At 34.0% G+C, this 22,204-nt stretch overlaps 1 protein-coding gene across 1 annotated transcript in view; it reads left to right on the top strand.

Moving 5' to 3' along the window:
* LOC120628618 (calmodulin-binding transcription activator 2) overlaps positions 1 to 22,204 on the top strand; it is a 243,522-nt gene that overhangs the window by 164,698 nt on the left and 56,620 nt on the right. Inside the window, exon 4 of the mRNA XM_039897082.1 lies at positions 6,460 to 6,595. Coding sequence (XP_039753016.1) covers positions 6,476 to 6,595 — 120 coding nt within the window. The 5' untranslated portion in view covers positions 6,460 to 6,475. The remainder of the gene's footprint in view (positions 1 to 6,459; positions 6,596 to 22,204) is intronic.

Raw genomic sequence — 22,204 nt, 5'->3', positions numbered from 1 at the left:
GTCAACAAAACCCATATACCAGCCAGGAGTTTTTTTCGCACTTGACAGTCTTTTTTTGCTACAGCAACAGCCGGTTACTGAAAATGAAATCATGCATTCTGCAATTAAATTTATTAAAACTTTTACTGGCACAACACTGGTTTATAAAGTGGGTCGGTGTTAGGGTTGTCACCGGAGTATTAATTACTGCAAGCTTCGTTTCGCGTAGATTTGTGTTCTGAAAAAATGGTATGTATTTGTATTGCTCCGGCTTCCTCTATTGAACGGCAGGTCGATCTTTTGCTGTGTTGTATGAAAACAAGGTTAAACCTAAACCCTACATGGGTTCATAAACCCATAAATAACGCATGCATTTTTTTAATATTCCGAGACTTTTTATACGGTTTTTTATCCGGGTTTGTAATCACACAGTAAGTATTCCCGAAATAAAATGTATCTAAAAACATTAAAAATATGATTGTGTGTCTGTATCTGTATTTGTTAGTTGTTGATGGTTGGATCGACTACTGCACCGATCTTTATGGAATTTGGCATATGAATAGATTGTATGCTAAATGGATATACGATTCTTTTAATAATTCTTCGTGATGAATTTCTTAATGACAAGGTTGCTTGCTTTCATCTTTCATAAAATAGAAAAACGAATGTTGAAATGAACAATCAACATTTTAATGTTGATGTTGGAAAAAAGCAACTGCTGAGTTTCTTGCCGGCTTCTTCTCGGTAATATCTGCCTTCCGAACCGGTGGTAGGGTCACTACAAACAGACAGACTTGACGTTTCAAAAGTGCTTTTATTAGACCTACTTGACATATTTTTTTTTTGTAAATAGAGATAGGATCTCTGCGTAATAGAGATAGGTATCCCGGTATTTAATTCATTATGAAGTTTAGATGAAGATACCTTCCTAGTCTATTGTACTCGTATATAGAATCATCAAATACATATTCAGTTAAACTTTTAATTTCTTTCGAAAAAAAATTGCAAAACTGTTAAATTTTCCCCGAAAAATACACCTGAGCTATAAAATAATCAGTTTTCAGATCGAAGAGTAAGTAGAAAAGTACATGGGTGTGTTTTATCTGCGTTTTTCATACGAATCTTTAAAGTGAGAAAGTCGTATGTTTCTCCTGCAACTTATTTCTTGTTTATTTAAAAGGAAAATTAACTGGGCATATTATAGACAATGCCGACCCAAACTAGATCTTATCATTGCTTTTTATCGTGATTATTCAAACGCAAGGCTATCATACTAATATTATAATTGTGAAAGTGTGGATGTTTGTTATTCAATCACGCAAAACGGCTGAACGTATTCGGAAGAAATTTGGAATTGGAATGGAAAAAAACACAGGCCACCTTTTATGCAGATTTCTTAAGTAGTTCTCGAGGGATATTTAAAAATTGTTTACGAGCTGAACCGCGGGCAGACAGCTTTGAAATTTGGCATGCATGTCACCTATGCTATGGAAAAGGACATGTACTTTCTATACCGAGCTATCAAATGGTTCTTGTAGTAGGACTCAAAATTGTTAACGAGTGAAGCTTTATGCCCAATTATGAAGTCCACGCAGACGAAGCTAGTCTTTATATAAAGATAAAAAAAACAATTAAATCATGAAAAATGTATGACAAAGAAACTGAGCGTAATAAAATTGAATGTGACAGCCCTAATTATGCCTCGCAGCATTTACTGACAAGACTTATGTATTTTGTGTGAGAGCGTTACAAAGCAATCAAAAGCCTCTGTCAGTTCTTTACCAAAATGGAGTACCGAAAATCAGGCTAATATGCCTTCCCCGACTGTATTTGTATTTATATGCCGCGCTTTTTCAAAAGGCTGTTTAGTTTGCTCTTTTTGGATTACTCAGCACCGATATTTTATTCATACTGGCACTTTTTAGGGTACCTTATGACTTATGCGATGAGAAACTTCTGCGAGAGGGTCAGGAATAATATCATGCGGCTACTCAATTAGCGATTAAAAGGGGTATAAAACTTACCCATTTAGGTCGAAAAGTGAAATAAAGAAAAATAGCTTTATTGATGAACTCGCTGTTGCCTGCGGTCTTGATCTTTAGGGGCAGGGTGTTAACCAGCCACTGCCGAAGCCTCTCACTAGACCAGACCAGAGAAAATTCAGAAAATTGTCCTGCCGGGAATCGAACCCGGGACCTTCAACTTAAAACCACAGCACTCACTACACCAGGAAGGTCGTTAAACAATTTAACATTCCTTTTTTTAACTTGCGAGATATGAAAGCGTTACTTCCAAACAAAAACAACCATGTGATTAGGAAATTTGAAAATTGCATATTAACCTCACTGCAATAGATGTTTCTAAAACATTGTTTAAACTTATGCCTTATGACATTAAGGGATTCAAAATGTAGAAATAACTTCGTTCAGGATTCGATCTCTTAACCTATTAATCAAATGGAGTACAATGCAAACTTAATCTCTTACAATTACGGAATAGCATACAATGATATTAATATTAACATTATGTATTCACAAAGGAGGGATGATTGCGAGTTCCCCGAAAGATAATCTACCGAGGGCCATCCATAACAATTTCCCCAATGTGATTTATCGATCCGCCTTTATTACATCGTGATAAGATAAACAAATCATCGGCGACTACAAATATATATTATTGCTACCTGACTCACCTTGGTTTGAACTAGTGATTTTGTTTTAAGGCTAAACAATTTAAGATTATTGAGACTTTGACCTGGACTCGAGTCCTAGATACACACATCGCCATCTAGCCCCAAAGTAAGCATAGCTTATTTTACGACTGTTATGTGATGACTGATGAATATTTTTTAACGAATAATATATATAAATACGGCTGACTGGCGCAGTGGGCAGCGACCCTGCTTTCTGAGTCCTAGGCCGTGGGTTCGATTCCCACAACTGGAAAATGTTTGTGTGATGAACATGATTGTTTTTTAATGTCCGGGTTTTTTTATGTATATTATAAGTATTTATGTGTATTATATTCATAAAAATATTCATCAGCTATCTTAGTACCCATAACACAAGCTACGCTTACTTAGGGGCTAGATGGCTATGTGTGTATTGTCGTAGTATATTTATTTAAATACTTATAATATACATTTAAACAAGCAGACACTGAAAAACAGTCATGTTCATCACACAAACGTGAAGTTGCGGGAATCACACCCCACGGCCTTGGACTCCAATATACTTTCGCCTGGCTTGAGCCCCGGGCCAATAAAATCTATCTAGTCTTTCTTCTCTACTCGTTCTTCAATGATTTAACTTTTTTTTCACTTACTCTTTTGCCCGCTATAAAGAATTAGCAGTTACTGATATCTGAAGTTCAGTAGCAGCACATGAGGCCTCAGCTTTTACCATTTCGATACAAAACCCTAAAAACCTTTAGGTCTTTAGGTCATCCATCGTACACGAACCCCTCGAAAACCGATGATTGAATATTTTAATACTGGCACTGTTACAGAATGATTTGATTAAAATGCCCGGGTTTGGAGTTCACCGTTTTTCTGTTGCCAAATCCATTTCACCGTAATCCATTCATCCATCTGCTTGCTCTGATCCGAAGATGAGCGATGCGCTCGTTCAATCAGGTGGTGGATTGTTATAAATTGCTTGGAAAACTCTGTTTTATTTTTCCAACAACTATAACGTCATGTTTTGAGAATGAGATCTCTTATCTTAGTGTTGTTTTGGATGTTTTTACCTTAGAATATTGAAATGTTTAAGAAGATTGTCTTCTATCGAATATAGAATTGAATTTTCTTGGAAAAAATTTGGTGTTGTTTTTTTCTTTTCAAACAACGACATGTTGTGAAATTTTAGATCTCACTTCATTTTGTTTTATCGTTTTTGATTTTTTATCTCAACGAGATTTTACATAGATTTCAAAGAAGGCTTGTCTTTTTTGTCGTTTTTGAGTATATTTCTTCCGAACCAGTTTTAAGAGTTCGAAGTGTCTTTTTAATTTTTGATTGTTATAAATTGCTTTGATAAAATTTATTTTTCTTTTGAGTAACGACATATTTTTGGGAGTGTTTTGTCCTTTCTTCTTCTTTTTCTTACGTTGTTAGATATTTGTACTTTCGAATAACAACGTGCTTTAGGAGGTTTGAGAAACTTTTAAGAGGTTTAATTTCTGATGGTCGTTTCTTGACTTGGCAGAATTAAGTGACCCTGCTCGCTTCTTTGCTTTAGTACTTAGAACTGCGGAGGGCCTAGAATTATGATATCTGCAAAGAAGTCGCGAGCAAAGTCTATACTATACTTATTTATAATATGGCAAATATATTTTTATAGTAATATTAGACGGACCACGCGAATGGCGCACCTGAAGAACCATATTTATTTATTTATACTTTTTATTTGCACACAACGAAATACAGAAGAAGAATTTAAATAAAAAAACAAAGACAGAAGCCGTGTTTAAAATATCACCATATCGCTCCTCCAGGCAACCTTAGGATAAGGAAAACAAAAGAATTGCAGGTTGCGCATATTAAAAATAATACATACTTATAACTACACACTAAAACTTGAACTAGATTACACAACTAAATAATACAGAATATAATAAATATAAAAAACTAATATATGCTTTAACATTTATGATATAAATACATTAATAACAGTATATACTATTACAAGTCGTCTTTAATTTAAACTATAGTGATTTTTGACAGCTTTCTTTGATTTATCAAGTGATTTAGACTGCCTTATGAAGTGACCTTACCTATTAACAGAGAAACACTTTGCAGGGAATGTAAAGTACACATCCTGTGACGTATATAACGTATATTGCCCTGTGCCAATCAACCTGACCCTATTTATTGAGCCAGCTCAATAAATGAGTGTATTATAGGCTGCATGCTACGCTGCTTTTGTGGTTACTTATTTTAAAGTGGTGGGCAGTGGTCGTGGGTCTCTGTTTTAGTCTCTGGTTGGGTGAAATATAACCAGGGCTTTTACGCATTATGTCCGTGCATAAATTATCAAACATTTTTACTTTATCTTTTTACGGTATATCATACGATTACTACAGTATACGCAATAAATTCAAATTCAAAATTTCTTTATTCATGTAGGCCTATCACAGGCACTTATGAAGCGTTCATACATATTTGTTAACATAATTGTAACGGGATGGTGATAACTTCGTTCGCCAACTTAAATCTAAAGCTACGAGGGTTCCAAACGCGCCCTAGTCTAAGAAGAGCCCACAACAAACTTAGCCGGGTAAATTTATTTTTTTGTTATCACCATCTTCCAGTAAATTTAAATTAAGCTATGAAGCTAGAGCAATTCACACCCAAGCTTTTCTATCTTTTAAATAATCCTTAATGTTATAATAGGATTTTTCTGTAAGCTTACGTTTTATATAAACTTTGAACTTATTGAGAGACAACTCAAAGATTTCATTTGGTAATTTGTTATAAAATAATATACAATTGCCCTTGAATGAATTTGCAATTTCGTGTAGCCTAGTAAATTGCACAACGAGTTTATTTTTGCTTCTAATATTTATATTGTTACAGTGCATTTTCTTTTTAAATTTTGATATATTTTTATGGACATAACATAGAGTTTGATTTTGTCAGTTCACAAAGTAAAACTAAGAAGAAAGTCCAAGTCACTAATATATATTATTAACTACAGTCATTTGAATGATAATATTAAGCGAATTTGACACAATATGTAAAGTCTATTTTATGCGCCTGTCACACTGGTAGCCACGCCCTTGCTGCCAGTCCGGACACAGCATTGCAACAAGGCTGCGTTGTGGTAGAAATAAGCATGGCGGTAGTAGGTACTTCCCCGAACGATCTCTGTCACAAGCGTTACTTCTAGGTACTAAGTAATATGGATATAATTAGTATTAATAGTACACTATACTAGACTACATAAAAAATACTACTAGACTACATAAAAAATAAGTGCAATATACTAGACTACATAAGATAAGTTATTCATTAAGGAAATTGTATACAATTTTACAATAAACTACCACTCGATATCTTGGAGATGTCTCTGAAAAAGTTCAAAGTTTGATTTAAACGTAAGCTTATAGTTAAGTCCTATTATAGTATTAAGGATTATGTCAACGATAAAAATGCTTGGGTGTAAATTATTGCTCAAAACAGATAGGTTCTTTAATAGTTTTATGTGACAGTGCGATAGTGAAACAAAAAAAAACCGGCTAAGTTTGTTGTGGGCTTCTTTTTAGACCAGGGCGATTCTGGAACCCTCGTAGCTTTAGTTTTAAGTTGACGATTTTAGTTATCGCCATCATCTCGTTTCTATGTTATACTTTACATGTCATGTACGCATCAAAAGTGCCATATGTGTGCCTATTTGAATAAAGAAATATTTGACTTTGACTTTGACTTTGAAATTATTAAGCGTGCACAGCAAGTAATTTTTAATTTTCTTATTGTTGCAGACCGAAAAGTGGGTCGATGCTTCTGTACAGCCGCAAAAAGGTTCGCTATCGACGCGACGGGTACTGTTGGAAGAAGCGGAAAGACGGAAAGACCACCCGGGAAGACCATATGAAGCTCAAAGTGCAGGGGACTGAGGTGTGTACTCTTAAAATTTATCAATAGGCTGCGTCTATCTTTTATATGTACACAGTTAATTTCCAGCATCTCAAACTCAGCAGCGAAACAGGTGATAAGCAGCGGCGTGCATAGAAAGTATGCACAGGGTACGCAGATAATATAAAACCAAGAAAATACCAGTACCACTTGTAAAAACTTAAAGGTACGCATTTTATAATTTTTACAATGCCGATCCTTAAGTTTTCTATAACTAGTACTGGAGATTTTTTTTCATTAAATATAAAATATAATATAATAAATATAATACGACAATACACACATCGCCATCTAGCCCCAAAGTAAGCGTAGCTTGTGTTATGGGTACTAAGATGACTGATGAATATTTTTATGAATAATATACATAAATACTTAGAATATACATATAAACACCCAGACACTGAAAAACATTCGTGCTCATCACACAAACATTTTCCAGTTGTGGGAATCGAACCCACGGCCTTGTGCTCAGAATTTCATTGTACCTATATCATCTGCTCATTGCTTATCACCAGTGGCGGTCATTAAGGGTATGCACACCCTGCATACCCTCAATGCAAGCACGGAGTTTATTTATAATTGTAAACCATTATATAATGAAATTTTAAACAGAAATGCACACATGAGTGGCAGAAATATAATTCGAGATAAAGCTATCTCGCTGTCCATGCTTTGAGGCTACTAAAAAGAGCAGAGACTACACCCGCGGAATATTGCAAGCTCACAAACTTTTTCCCATTTTCCCATCTTATGGCGAACGTTTAGAACATTAGAGGTAAAATAATTACTGTCAACTGCTAAATGACATTTAGTGACTAACCGTTTTTTCGGGAACCATTCTATAGTGGAGTGGTTTTGATGCTTCAATATAAGTCGTGTACACGGTTTCTGTATGTTCTTAATTCTATGCAAAAAACACACACACACCGAAAACGGAAATAAGCTAGTGTTAAGTAATAATTATATGTCCGCATAGATTTGAAGGGTAGTCACGACATAACAAAAAAAAATTCATTAAGCGCCCCCTTCAGAATAACAAATTGCTATTGACCGGTACCCCTTGGAAAATGGTTTGATGAATAAGCAAATGAATCTGTACCAATTAACTACGGGACGGATACCTACCGCTAATTGGACCCGATACGCGGTCCGTATACATTTTATTTTGGTACACTGTTATTGAATTCATTATTTTGGATGGGTGTCACTTATACTGTTAATAATTTTCGGGTGGAGTGGCCAAGTTTCTGCATGTCTGTTATCTCTGTTTTCTGCAGGATAAAAAGGTTTCCTTGGGATAAATAAGACTGCATATCAAGCGGCGAATGGGTAAGGTTACAGATAATAATAAGATATATTTTAATAACATTTGGCAATAAGAAAAACGTTCAAACCAACAAATTTTGGACTTGTGAAAGGTTAATCTCAAATCAGTGGTCTAAATCAGCGGTTTTTATCGATAACTTTTGATAATATTCGTTAAAGCCCACCAAACCGCACTGGAGCAGCAAGGTGGGTTTATGCTCTAAAAGCGTTCCTCCTACGAAAGACGAGGCCAGTGCCAAGCTGTGGGACGTTAATACAATGCGTATAATGATGATGAATAGATAAAGAGTCAAATAATTACAGTTTTAAACATTAAAGAGGATATAACAACCCATTCAAATCCCCCGTACTTTGTGACATAACCTCCAGATAAGACAAAGCTAGAAACAATACACATCTCCGCCAAGCTAGAACATACGTAGACAGAAGTAACGATAACGGTGATATACCTGAGCAAGGTCGTGGCACAACTACTTCCACCTTTCCTTAATTGGCACACTTCCAAACTGGGAACACTGAACAAAACAATGTTCTGCTTTGTGATACCAAAAACCTCACTGCCATGAATTAGGAAATTTAAAATGCCACGGCGTAAGTTGCGAATTTTATGTACAAATTTAACAGATTATATTGGATTACAAATGCCGACATTGCTCTTTATTTAAGTTTAATCTGTTATTTTAAACTCTATTAACTGACTAGCCCAGTTAGTGAGTACGTAAGTTTATATACATAAGTTTATAATACTCACACTGAGGCTGTGAGTTTTTATGAAAATTAGTGTAACATTCACGTTAGCGCAATTTGTTATTTTACAAATAACCATTATTAATTGAACCAAACGTCGAAATTTGTACAAATTAGATAGATCTGCATTACGTTTAATTTGTTTATTTAATAAGATACACTAGGGGCTCTTAAAAGAGTGAGAGTGAGAAATAATAATTAATAACGACTAAGGATACCAATAGGCCGCTGTCTGAGTCTCAACACAAGGCTAAAGTGTGCAGTAAATGCTCCCGTATTTATTATATATTTAACAAATACTCACTGACAAAATGTAAGAAAAATCTTTGAAAGGAACGCTTTGAATCAAATATAATTTTAATTATTTCTTCTTCATCATCATCATCATCAATTCAACCAATTGCGTCATCATCATCATCAATTCAACCAATTGACGTCATCATCATCATCAATTCAACCAATCGACCACAATAAACAGTCCTGAGCTGCTTGCCTCCAGCGGCTTCCAGCGACTTGCCAGATGTCATATGTGCACCTCGTTGGGGGCCGATCAACGCACCGCCATTCCAGCACCATAAGACCCCAACATCCATCGGTTCTCCGAGCTATGTGCCCTGCCCATTGCCTCTTCACTCGCTGAGCTAAGTCAGTAACTCTAGTTCTTCTACGGATCTCGTTATTTTTGAGTATTACTTCTTGAAAACTATTAATGAATTATTATTAGTAAATCTGTAAAAATTATCATCTTTTTGAAAAATATATCTGTCGCATTTTATATACTTTCTAGTTATCAAAAGTTTATACCCGCTTTACAACATTTCTGCTATATTATCGTCGATTACATTAGTGTAGAATTGGGAGCTTGGCAATTTAAGGGTTTAAAACCCTGGTGGCATTCAGTAGGAAGGCCTAAGACTTATATTTATCATTCACAAACTAATGTAGGGTCAGTTACTAAGGTGGTAACCTTTTATATTTCGAATTTTATTATTGGTTCAATTTACGGTACTATCTATCTAAGTAAGCATATTTTAGTCAATAGAGAACCAGTTATAGGTAAATAAAAACTATTGCGAGGTTATTGAGCATTGCCTTCTTCGGAAGGTTTTGAGAACTACAAATCTTAGTACAAAATTGTAGCCAACTCCGTTTACAAACAAAAATGCCACGAGTTATTAATAGTGATGTATAAAAATATTTTGGAGGAGGAGAGCTTGAGGAAGATAAACCTTTAGGCTATTTACTTACTTTCAGTTTCTACCTTTAGAAAGGTTGACCTGAAAGCTGTTTATTAAAAAAGGTGAATAGAACTATTAAAACTTGGATAAATAATTTAAAAAACTACGGTTATATATGCTACTAAAGCAATGGTTCTCAAAGCCACACTCTAAGTTCGTGCTCAAAGTATAAAGAAACCTTTTTTGCGTTTGATGAATGAGTAAAGTGATAAGCCTGAGCAGGATTGTGGTCCCACATCTTCCCCACCTTTCCCTAATTGGCACAATTCCAAACTACGAGTAAGTACAGCAAACCCTAGTGCCGTAAATTAGAACGTTTAACAGTTTATACTGGATTTCAGAACACCCACGCCGTGGTTTTAAGTGTTATGAATTGTGGTATTGTGTACAAAAGGTTTTACCGCACGTATTTTTCTGTTATTCTTAATTGTTGCACTATTCAAGCCTCGTTTTTATACCTAAAAGCGAACTGTGTCGCGGTGTGGGACAATTTACGTTTACACTAAAGTTTTGTTTTCCGGTTCCTAAATAAAATTTAATAGCGCACTTTCTGGCATATATTTTTAAAGTGCACATTTTTCTGTGTTTCTTCTTTGTTTGTTTGTGAAGGTAAATCAAGGGTCAGGATTGTTCCAAATTTAGGTGCGGTGCTATTAAAAACATCTAGGCAGAAGATGCTTTTTAATTAATTTTTTTTACGAATAAATAAATGAACCTTTTTATTGCATCCCGCTGCACAAACGATTAATAGTATAGTACCTACATATAATTCTTAATAAACTGCATTAAGAATTATGTGTACTAATATGGTAAATTGGTTTAGTACAGTTAAACTTTGTACTTGAATAGTGAAATGATGGCTTATAGAAGTGAGTGTAAGAAGAAGACTTAAGACGACACTAAAGTTAATAAATATATCCATCGACGATTAAAAAATGTTTTAAATTGATTAGCAACATGGTTACATCATGGATTTGCATACGTTAAATAAAAATAAAGCCTGCATTACTGCAGGACAGTTTAATTGAATTAGTAAAAAAACTTAATCGGTTACTAAAGTTACAGATTATTCCTACATTGACATCAACAAGCTAACGTTACCTTTATAATGAAATAAAATAAAATATAAGTTATATTTATAACCTATTTTCGAGTAGACATATATTAGCTGATGTACAAAAATATTAAGTAGTTACTCTATGTTGGTAATAAAATAAAAAAAATAAAAATAAAATTATGAAGTTAATAAAGAAAGAGCCGCAGTCTATAACGTATTTCTATAATAAATAAGTAACAAATTTACAAAATGGATTGGATAATATGAATAAAAAGTTAACAAGTTATCAGTTTAGCTTACAATTTACCCGAACATTGATACACGCAATACTGTCACTTATTTATTGAGAACTCTGAAATGTAGGTGTCGGTAAAGTTCTGCATAGAAGCCATATCATAGCGATAGCATCAGTGCTATTGAAATGGCAACGCTACATTATGACGTGTCTCATTTATTTGTGGAAATTATTTTATAATGTAAGGTGTATCAGTTAGTACTGTAGTTTGTCAAATCTAGACCGATGTTACAATGTAAGAGGCATTGAAAGCAGGTGTTAAAAACTAGATGGATGTAAATTAGCAAAAATAGAGCCACTACTGACTACTAAAAAAACAACACTATATATACCTACAAATACTAAATTGTATTCGCTTTTAAAATTGTATAACTTATGAATAGTGAGAAAGATAGTGTTTTTATAATTTCCATTTATTCATTATTACTTAATGCCTGACCGAATATTAAAGTTGAATAGGAGAAAGTAGAATTGCAAGTTTTAGCTCAAAAGATTATGGATAATTATAATTATTGCTTCGGAGTAATCTTAGGATAACCACGGAATAAGAAAGTGATAATGAGACGATGAAGATGCTTCCCAATTAGTTGACGACAATTGTACTATTCCAGCTAAATTAAAAATAAATAAAAACGAAGACAAAAGTTACAGCATCAAGGCTACAAGTGTCAATCTAGCAACTTCTCCAGAGCTTGGGGAGTTTCTAGATAAATATCCCACCATTGAGTTGGTTTCCCTAAACATGAAGTTTACATTCAAATGTCAATCAGGTTCTTTTTAATACATGGTATGTCAAAATAATGTGAGTAGATCACAGCATAATAATTATGTTATTATAACGTTCATTTCCAAATATACGAGTAGTTATTAGGTTTATAATCGTAACAGAAATCATATGCACTTATTCAGATTCAGGCCGAAGAATAAGAAGTTCTGTTGAATGTGTCCTTACAATCTTTATGTTAAGCTAAATTGGAACAAGAAAAAAATTTTAAAACTATTTTTGTACTTTAAATTTTAAAGTCAAGATTCGTTAGTAACAGCAATTTGTATTGAAAATTACAAACAACTTACACGTTCGGAGAAATAAATTGCGGAGCGTGTTAAGGTTATTTAGCAATAGTAGGAATTTATTTTAGCTTATTCATATGCAGTTTTAAATCCCTTTTTGAGTACGTACATTTGTTTAAAGAGTTTTGTTCTTGGAAAATTATTATGTGTAATTTGCTTACTCAAGAAGTTTTATTTTGGTTGAAGCAGTCATTTTTCAATTTTCGATTGAATTCAAGCTTTAAAGTTACTAGCACTTCATCGTACACATTGTTTCTATTCATATGTAATAGAACTTCTTCCTCAAATTATTATTTAAGATACCGTAAGATTGTATTCTTGGTTATAGTTTTAAGATGTCTTAATACATCTCTTAATACATTTCTGTAATTATCAATGTGTATGGATTTTTCGTTTCATAATTGTTTATTTATATATAAATCAAAATGTTCAACGAAACATGAACATAGTACACTATAATGCCCCTTTATTAATCGTCTCGCTGTTAATAAAAATTAAAACATCACACTACGAAAGCAAATTGACCCAGAAACACGTAATTCTTATTGAAAAAAAAAATGCTGCGCAATTTACCGTACCAGTACAAAAATAAACTGGAGATGTATTGTGCGAATAAAATTTTTGCTCCCCAATAATTTTATTGGATTAAAAATTCACCTATCTCGATATATCCGCGTCAATTTGTGGCAGTCATAATAATTATGGGGGGAAAATTGCCGTCTGGTTTTGAACTCGGCTTTTGAAGCGTCGTTACCTCTACCCCTGCACCTCTTATATCATGTTAACCATAAAATGCACTTTTATTTAGGGCCCGTGCAGTTTTTTTCCATATGTTGAATGCAGTTTGTTTTATCGTTTACTGGTGCAAGCATTTTTTGTTTAAAGCAGATGATTTAAATTTCATTGGCATGGACTGCCTTAATTGTTGATTTTCACTGTCCGGTTGTTTGTTTTATTAAATGTGTGACTGATTCGTTATGAGTACATTTTTACTTCCATCCACTATATATACTTCTTCATGAGGACGGCCGACTGGTGCAGTGGGCAGCGACCCTGCTTACTGAGTCCAAGGCCGTGGGTTCAACTCCCATAGATGGAAACTGTTTGTGTGATGAACATTAATGTTTTTCAGTGTCTGGGTGTTTATAAGTATTCACATATATTATTCATAAAAATATGCATCAGTCATTTTAGTACCCATAACACAAACTACGCTTTGAGGCTAGATGGCGACGTGTGTATTGTCGTAGTAAATTTATTTATTTTTATTTATTGTATTTTATTTGATTGTTGGCCTTCATGATTCCCAAAGGAAACTGTGGATGATTGATGTTTGGAAATCTTTATTAAATTTATGAAATCCTTATTTTCTTCAACTAGCTATAGCAATGTATCAACTTGAAACTCCTTAAATAATAATTTAGGAATAAGTTGTTGAATTGTAGAGTTGTTAGTAGAGTTGTTTTTTTAGTACCTTTAAACATCTTTTTCGTATTTCTGGTTTTTCGAAGGAAGGAGGTTATCAAATACAAAGCATATTATTTTATGTTTGGTGGTTGGTGGAGTCCATATTTCTAGTGTTTATGGTTAATTTCATTCTCAAATTCATTTAGATTTAATTTTTTTTGGTTTAATTTGATAAGGCTCTTATGAATTTTGTCAGAGATGATTAAAGGCATTAGTTTTGAGAAATTAGTACAGAAGTGAGCTACACTGCATAACCGAGATTAACTTCAAACCATTATTACTATACGGAGCTCCGTTCAAATCTTGTTATTTTCGCAATCTGGCCCATAAACACATGTATAAATCATATAGAATGTACACAAGTAAGTTTTCATCGACGCTATTGATGACAAAAGCTTCCAAATTGATAGGGTGTCTTCTAAAACAATTGTCAGAATCGGTCAAGTACAGCCGAGCATTTATTTTCAGTCCAATAGCTGTTAACCCTGGCTTAGAGCCAGCTTACCTCGTTTTCGTCACTAACTTGCACAGTATAGGCATTATTGAAGGCACGGCCTTTGGAAGTCGAAGTTTATTTACAGGATTACTTAACATTTTTAAATAGGTCACTTGTTGAGTTTTACTTTACAGTATTGTAAAATGGGACTTAATACGTAAAATACGGTTGCTGACAACTGATTTTCACTCTCGAAAATCACTCGATTAAGGCTGAAGAAGCGGTGATAGCGCATTGGGTACGAGCTCTACTTCAATTTCAGAGGGTCAAGTTCGAATCCCAGCGACTCTGCTTTCTGATTCCAAGGCCGTGGGTTGGATTCCCACTGCTGGAAATTGCTTGTGTGATGAACATGAATGTTTTTCAGTGTCCGGGTGTTTATCTGTAAATTATAAGTTTTATGTATATTATACATAAAATAATAAATAACTAAATTAATATGATGAATATAACGATGCTGCTGTACTAGTAACAAACTTTAATAAATGAATGTGACAATAAAAACGCAAATGCAGTAGTGGGCAATGCTCCCATCCCTTACAAACTTACTGTCACATTAATATTATAAATGTGACAGTAAGTTTGTTTGTTACGCTTTCACGCAAAAACTACTAAACCGATCATCACGAAACTTTGTACACATATTCCTGAAGGTATAAGAAGTAATATAGGATGCTTTTTATCCCGAAATTAAGCTCAGTTCTCTCGGGAGAGGGGACGAAAATGTTTGACGATTTTACACCAGGCTTAGCTATCCTTAATACATAAAGTGCTGCCACATTTATGAGGCACATGTCTTTCGAAAAACAAAAGCGGACGAAGTCGCGGGCAACAGCTAGTCTCCTATAAAATAGGAGGCATTTTCCCAGCCGTGGGGCACTAATAGTCCGAGGAATATGATTTGTGGCATTGGTACCATTACCCGTAATAAGCAAGTTGAGGTGAGTTAAAGCAATTGTTTTCAGTTCAATAGCTCAGTATAAGCTAGCTCACGTAGGCAGCTCACAATGCACCGATGGGAGAGTGAAGAATAAATCATGATATGTACCGTGAATACCGTTTCGTTCGTTCATATATAAGTTTGAACATTATTAAGGTCTTATTGTCAAAGACTAGACTTCTTTAATCACATATTTCGCCATGGCTACACTGTCAATTCGGCTGTTTAAAAAAAAATAATTAAGAGAAGTTTATATGCGTGATGTGTCAAATACACGGTAGTGTGTGTGAAATCATTAAAATATTTGATAAAATTGATAAAAACACATTTACTACTTGTATTACTTTAGTAACTACCTTGTATTTGACACATAAACCCATATAATATATTCTTCTTTAATTATAACTAACTTCATAGCTAAATTTTAATTGACTGTGAGATGGTGATAACAAAAAAAAAGCCTGCTAAGTTCGTTGTGGGCTCTTCTTAGACCGGGGAGCGTTTGGAACTCTTGCAGCTTTAGGTTTAAGTTGTCGAACGAAGTTATCACCATTACACAATTATCTAAACATATCTGTATGAACGCTTCATAAATGCCTGTGATAAGGTCTACATGAATAAAACATTTTTGAATTTGAATTTGAATTACCTACTCTTTAGTGATAAAACAATTGAATCTTTAGTATTAACAGCAATTTTAATTAAATAAATAAATAAATATACTACGACAATACACACATCGCCATCTAGCCCCAAAGTAAGCATAGCTTATGTTATGGGTGCTAAGATGACTGATGAATATTTTTTCTACGAATAATATATACATAAATACTTACACTGAAAAACAATCCTGTTCATTACACACAATTTTTACAGTTGTGGGAATCGAACCCACGGCCTTGGACTCAGAAAGCAGGGTCGCTGCCCACTGCGCCAATCGGCCGTCAAATTAATTGCGCGTCACATCTGGGTTAGTTAATTTAAATCATAATAAGATTATTTGAATTATGCATTTCACGCAACAATTACTTTTTATCTTGACTTTGAGAGTAGGCGATCGAATTAAACAATTTTTTTTATTTATTTATTCATTTATTAGCTTTTCAAGGGAAACAAACAGTATAATTATACATAAAAGTAATGCCGTATTTTTGTATCACATAGACCAATAAAGTTTCCAATAATCTTAATACCTCCTGTTTTAAGATATTGTTTGATAATTTGTGAGAAAGAGGTGATACAATTTATTACATTACGAATACCTCCTGCTTCTGATTAATATTGACCCTGTAGTCTTTACAAATAATTCAAAGGTTCATCAATTACAAATAAACACAAAAAATAATAATTTCACTTTATATTATTATTATTGTATCGACTAGCTCTGACCACAACTGCACTCGCGTATATTATTAAATTCAGCTTAATTTGCTATACTCCACGAAAAGCAGAAGAATCTGTATGGTTTAAATTATAATTTCTTCAATCCTTATACTCCACACCAAACAGATCTTCGGCAATCTACGCACGTTTCACTCCGAAACCGGGGCATCCTCAGGAGATGTGAAAATTCTACCAAATGTATCGCGTTTTATACCTTGCTCACCCCACCCAAATAGATAATCTAAGCCCCTCCCACCTCATTTGTGCCTCTGAATATGTGCACTCGCGTATCCATAAGAAAAAAGGAAGACAATAGTTTTATAATAAATAAGCAAGTAGCAGTAGGCTTTCTCAAGACGGCCACTAGCCACGGGATAATGTTTGTTATTTCAAGGGACTTCCTTAATTCTACGCAGTGAAAGTCGAGTGTATTGGCTTGCATTGTTGTTAAGAGATACTATATGCATGCATTAGCTCATCGATATCGATACAGTGTCGTTGGAAACAATCGTCAGAATCCGTCAAGAAGATCCGAGCATTTGTTTTCCGTCCGAGTTCCGTGAAGCCTGGCTTTCAGCCAACTGCCCTCGTCAGGTAAACAACCTGCTTCGTATCACAGTTTAGTTGATCAGGTACGATCTTGACAGATATATAGATGCATGTCACGCTTGACACAAAATTTCCATTCCATTCCATTTCTTTTTGTGACGGAGCTCATTATTTCTGTACGTTGCTTAATAAGATTATTATTTTTTTCTATTATGCGACGTTAATATTTTTGATAATTTCAAGGACTGAGTTCGGTATAAATGAAATATTATATTTAAATAAAATTTTTAATAAAAAAATAAATAACCAAAATGCTCAGTAATGTTTTTATTGTTAGGAATACTGGATCGTTTCAAGCGGACAGCCGTATTTTAGTCAAAGATATATAAATATAATTACGGAATCGTTAGAAAATATATTCCGCCATTTTGTGGTGGCGGCCATGTTGGACTAAAATTAATACTATTGACGGGAAAACTGACAAATACCTTAAAACTTTCGGTAATTAATTAATGAAATGAAATGCTTTCTTGTGATAAAATTGACATAGATATAGATTGTCCTTCGCCAAATATAGGCAGAAAGCAAATTTGCTATGAAAATTTTGACTACCTTAGTCTAATAGTTTAAGATCTTTCAACCTCATCTTACAGCACTTGGGACCCCGAAATAGGAACTTCATATTAACTTTGTATGACAACAATCCTTGCGCAGCTTTCTTTTCCTTATTTCACACAAAACAAAATAGACTATATCAGAATAGATTCAAAAGCAAAACTTACCAAGAATTTAAAACTTTATCACTTTCCACCAAATGTAAAATGCAAATGTATGAATGCAAATGCAGCTTGTAAATAAGTGTGATGGACGGGCGTATATTACGGACACTTTAAAAGTGTAATAAATTATACTAAAATAGGTTAATTCTATTATGCTCCTTGATCTCATCACGAAAGAAAACTAGAAAAATATAGCTACGAAGTTTGTCTGACCATTGTTAAAGTTTTATAAATATAAAGGTGAACGCTTTTTTATTTCATTATTTTATTAACAGAATTACGAACATAGTACAGAAATCTTCACGACAATATTGAAGCACCAAAAACCACTCTATTTTATATTGGTTTCTCGAACAATAGTCAATAGAAAAAAGTCATTTATTCATAAATACTAACGTTATGCGTCACGAAGTATTTATTAAATAATAAATTATATCATGCTAATTTCGACGGCCGACTGGCGCAGTGTGCAGCGACCCTGCTTTCTGAGTCCAAGGCCGTGGGTTAGATTCCCACAACTGGAAAATGTTTGTGTGATGAACACAAGTGTTTTCCATTGTCTGGGTGTTTATCTGTATATTATAAGTATTTATGTATATTATTCATAAAAATATTCATCAGTCATCTCAGTACCTATAACACAACCAACGCTTACTTTGGGGCTAGATGGCGATGTGTGTATTGTCGTAGTATATTTATTTATTTATAATTTATATGAATTCATAAATTCATTATAAAATTATTCTATTATTACAAATAAATAATGTCAATTTTCACAATATTTAAACAACAACAAAAGGTTAGTCACTAAATGTCATTTAGCAGTTGACAGTAATTATTTTAACTCTAATTGTCTAAGCGTTCACCATAAAATGGGAAAATGGGAAGAAAATTGTGACCTAGCAACATTCCACGGATGTAAAGTGATACATGCGCTGGGCGTTGTGTATTTGGACACAATTAAATACATACAATATTGGCTGAATATTCTGTATGTTTTTAATTCAGTGATTTCAATTATAAAACCAAAGTAACAAATTTTTTTTTAACAATGAGAGTAAAAACTGTATAATATCTGTATATAAGTAAACATCCATACTAAACGATGTATAACAGTGTTATGCATATTATAAGATAGTTCTAAAAGTGATTAATTCTCGGTATTAATAGTTCATTAGGTACCTGCTGTAGTTAGCGTGTTGTTTAAGGTAAGAAAATCAGTGAAATAATTAAAGAGGACTTGGTCAACATCAACATGTACAACAATGGACGTCCACTGCTGAACATACTCGTAGAATATCTTTTGTAGGGAGTTCCAAATACCATGGTCTTGTGCTCGATGTTAGGGGACGGATGACAGTGGACCCTCCACTTCCTGTGTCGGTTAATGAGGGAACATTGCTGAAGATTTGTTAGGTGTGGAATATAGATTGAAGAAATTATCAAGTACACCGTACAGATTCTCTTGATTGGGCTGAGTAGGTATAGCAAATTAAGCTTAATTTTCATAATGTATTTTTTGTTTATATATCTATCTAAATCTATAAAATGTACACACTAAAACTTACATCTAACTGAAATAATTAGTAAACCTATTTTAGGTTAGGTGGTTCTAAGTTTATTTGACGTTCCAGTCTCGATGAACAGTGAACTTAGACGTTTGCTTGAAATTCATTATCCCAGTCTATATATATAAAAATGTTATGTTGGTTTGTGTACGCTTCAAAAACTCAAAAAGTTCTGCACCGACCGAGCTGAAATTTTAGCATGATATATAATCCGCATCATGGATTGTTTTTATTTATTTTTTGCATCAGTCACATATCCGCGACCGCAAAACTACAGTATTTTTAACGATCGATGTACCAGTGACCGCGCCATCTGCCGAAAGTGAGGAAAACACTCGCTGACATATATAATGTATTCTTTGTTTTGTTTCTCATTTCTCAACCATTCCATAAAAATTCACAACAAAAACAAAGGGCACAACTAGTTCTTCATAAAATAAAAAAAGTCGTATAAATAAACAAAACATTTTGAATAAATAAACAAAATTGGCACTACGCGCAGTGTTTTCCGCTCTAGATTCCCTTTTGGCTGGATGAATGTTAAAAGGTACAGGTGAGCTATACAAGCACCTCACGCATAGGTTTCTTTGAATGGAACTGGTTCAGGGAGACCGGACGTGCATTCGTGGCCATTGAACGGTGTGATTTCATATAGAACCATCAAGTTTTTCAATTTCTTTTAGTTCGTTTTGCAAAATCATGCCCTATTTATCCATACTAATATTATAAGTTCGAGAGTGTGTATGTTTGTTACCTATATTCGGCAAAACCGTGGGAGAGATCTTATTGAAATTTGGCATATATATGGTTTGAAACGGTGATAACCTTTCGGGGCACTGAGATCGAACCCCGCCACACACGCTAAGTTTAGTGCGTTTTAGCAATAAAATATCACTTGCTCTAACAGTAAAGGAAATTATCGTAAGGAAATCTGCATGCCTGAGAGTTCTCCATAATGTTCTCAAAGGGGTTGTGATGTCCACCAATCCGCTCTCGGCCGGCGTTGCGGTCGACGGCCGTTTTCATTCTAGAAGGAGACCCGTGTCCTGGAGCGGGCCTTTAATGGGTTTTTAATGATGATTATGATAGCTTGCGACTTGGAGATGGACATATAATTCATTTTAACCCGAAAAACAACAGGGTAACCTTCTGGAGGTATTTTAAAAATACCTTTACACGACTGTAAAGCTGAACCAAACTTTTACACGAATATATCTTAGGGACTGCTTACGGTTCTGCGGGATGTTATCATACTAAAAATAACGCGTACTAATTTTCGGGCATCAGCTAATACTTATATATATTATTAATTGTACCCTAAGGTTCTGCCTAGCTTAAATAAAAAAGAAATAAAAAAGTTACGTAAAATGGTAACGAAATTCATTTTACAAATATGATATTATCCGTCGGAAGCGACATCTCCGAGTTCACTTGGCTGAATAACCTTATATATATATTTTTTTCAATATTCAGGCTGTTAAGTTTTGGAATGCCTTGCCCCATGAAATCCGAGAGGCAAAGTCAATAAGAACTTATTTAAAACTTAGCCGATATTCGTTGTATAGGTACAATTTTGCTGCATGTTTATATGGTGTACTATAAAAGTAGGTATATTCTTTCATTAATGTTTTGAAGTTCGTTTTTGTAACTAAAGAAGCAAGTGAGTAACACTCAAATATCACAATTGCTTAGATATCATCATACATATTAAAACTTTATAAATATAGGGCAACAGCAAAATATTGAGAATAAATTTATTAAAGGTCTTCCCTAAGTTAAATATTTTAAACCAAAATACATTCATAGTTGAAGTGATAACTTCTTATAGGAGGGTAAACCGCTTCGTTACGTAACGCGTTACGGCACAAGTCTGTATTGCTTCCCTTTCTCTCATGCATATGGCTGCGGTAGGTAGGCTCCTCCAGTCTCACTCTAGCCGTAATTCAGACCAACGACAGACTTAGATTCATTTAGGTTATCACTCGACACGTTTTTTTATGAAAGTACTATGTATAAAGAATTAAAATACTTTTTATTTATAAATAAACATTGTTTGTCACTGAAATGAGATTAAACCTCTCACAAAGAAAAAGTTTATACTACGCCAGCTCTTAGTTGCGTTACGAACGCGAATTTTTGTTAGTAAGTTACTTATAGACGAAAAGTTTCCGTCCTCTGTCTTAATAAGGGTAACAGATCGGTTTTCTAAGTATTCAATTTAATAATACTGATACCTCTTGGATAAAGCATCAATCCTGAAATAGACACTCTGACCCTTGGAGTAACATGATATTATGTGGATAGCAATGTTATTAGGGTGGAAAGAATAGAATTTAAAGTAACGTGTTTTGTAGGTTTTCATTACTAAACAAAATTTTTTTTGCATTGCATTTGCATGTATGAAAGTTAAGTTTAATGAGTAACATAAAATTGCATTATCTAAAACAAAATATTACGATCTTAGTTGTACCTAAGACTAGAACTAAGCTTGGAAATTATAAATTTCACTTTAATATCACCGTTTTCATAGTAATAATTATCTTTAAACCTTATCCTAAAATTTGACTTAAATATACTACAACAATACATACATCGCCTAACTAGCTGATACCCGCGATTTCGTTCGCGTGGCTTAAGGTATTTTTTCTCGTTGGATCTCTCTTATTTCCAGGGAT

Source organism: Pararge aegeria, chromosome 13, assembly GCF_905163445.1.
Source record: "Pararge aegeria chromosome 13, ilParAegt1.1, whole genome shotgun sequence".
NCBI lineage: Eukaryota > Metazoa > Arthropoda > Insecta > Lepidoptera > Nymphalidae > Pararge > Pararge aegeria.
The sequence above is the reverse complement of the archived record's forward strand: the minus strand, read 5'-3'. Positions and strand labels throughout refer to the sequence as shown.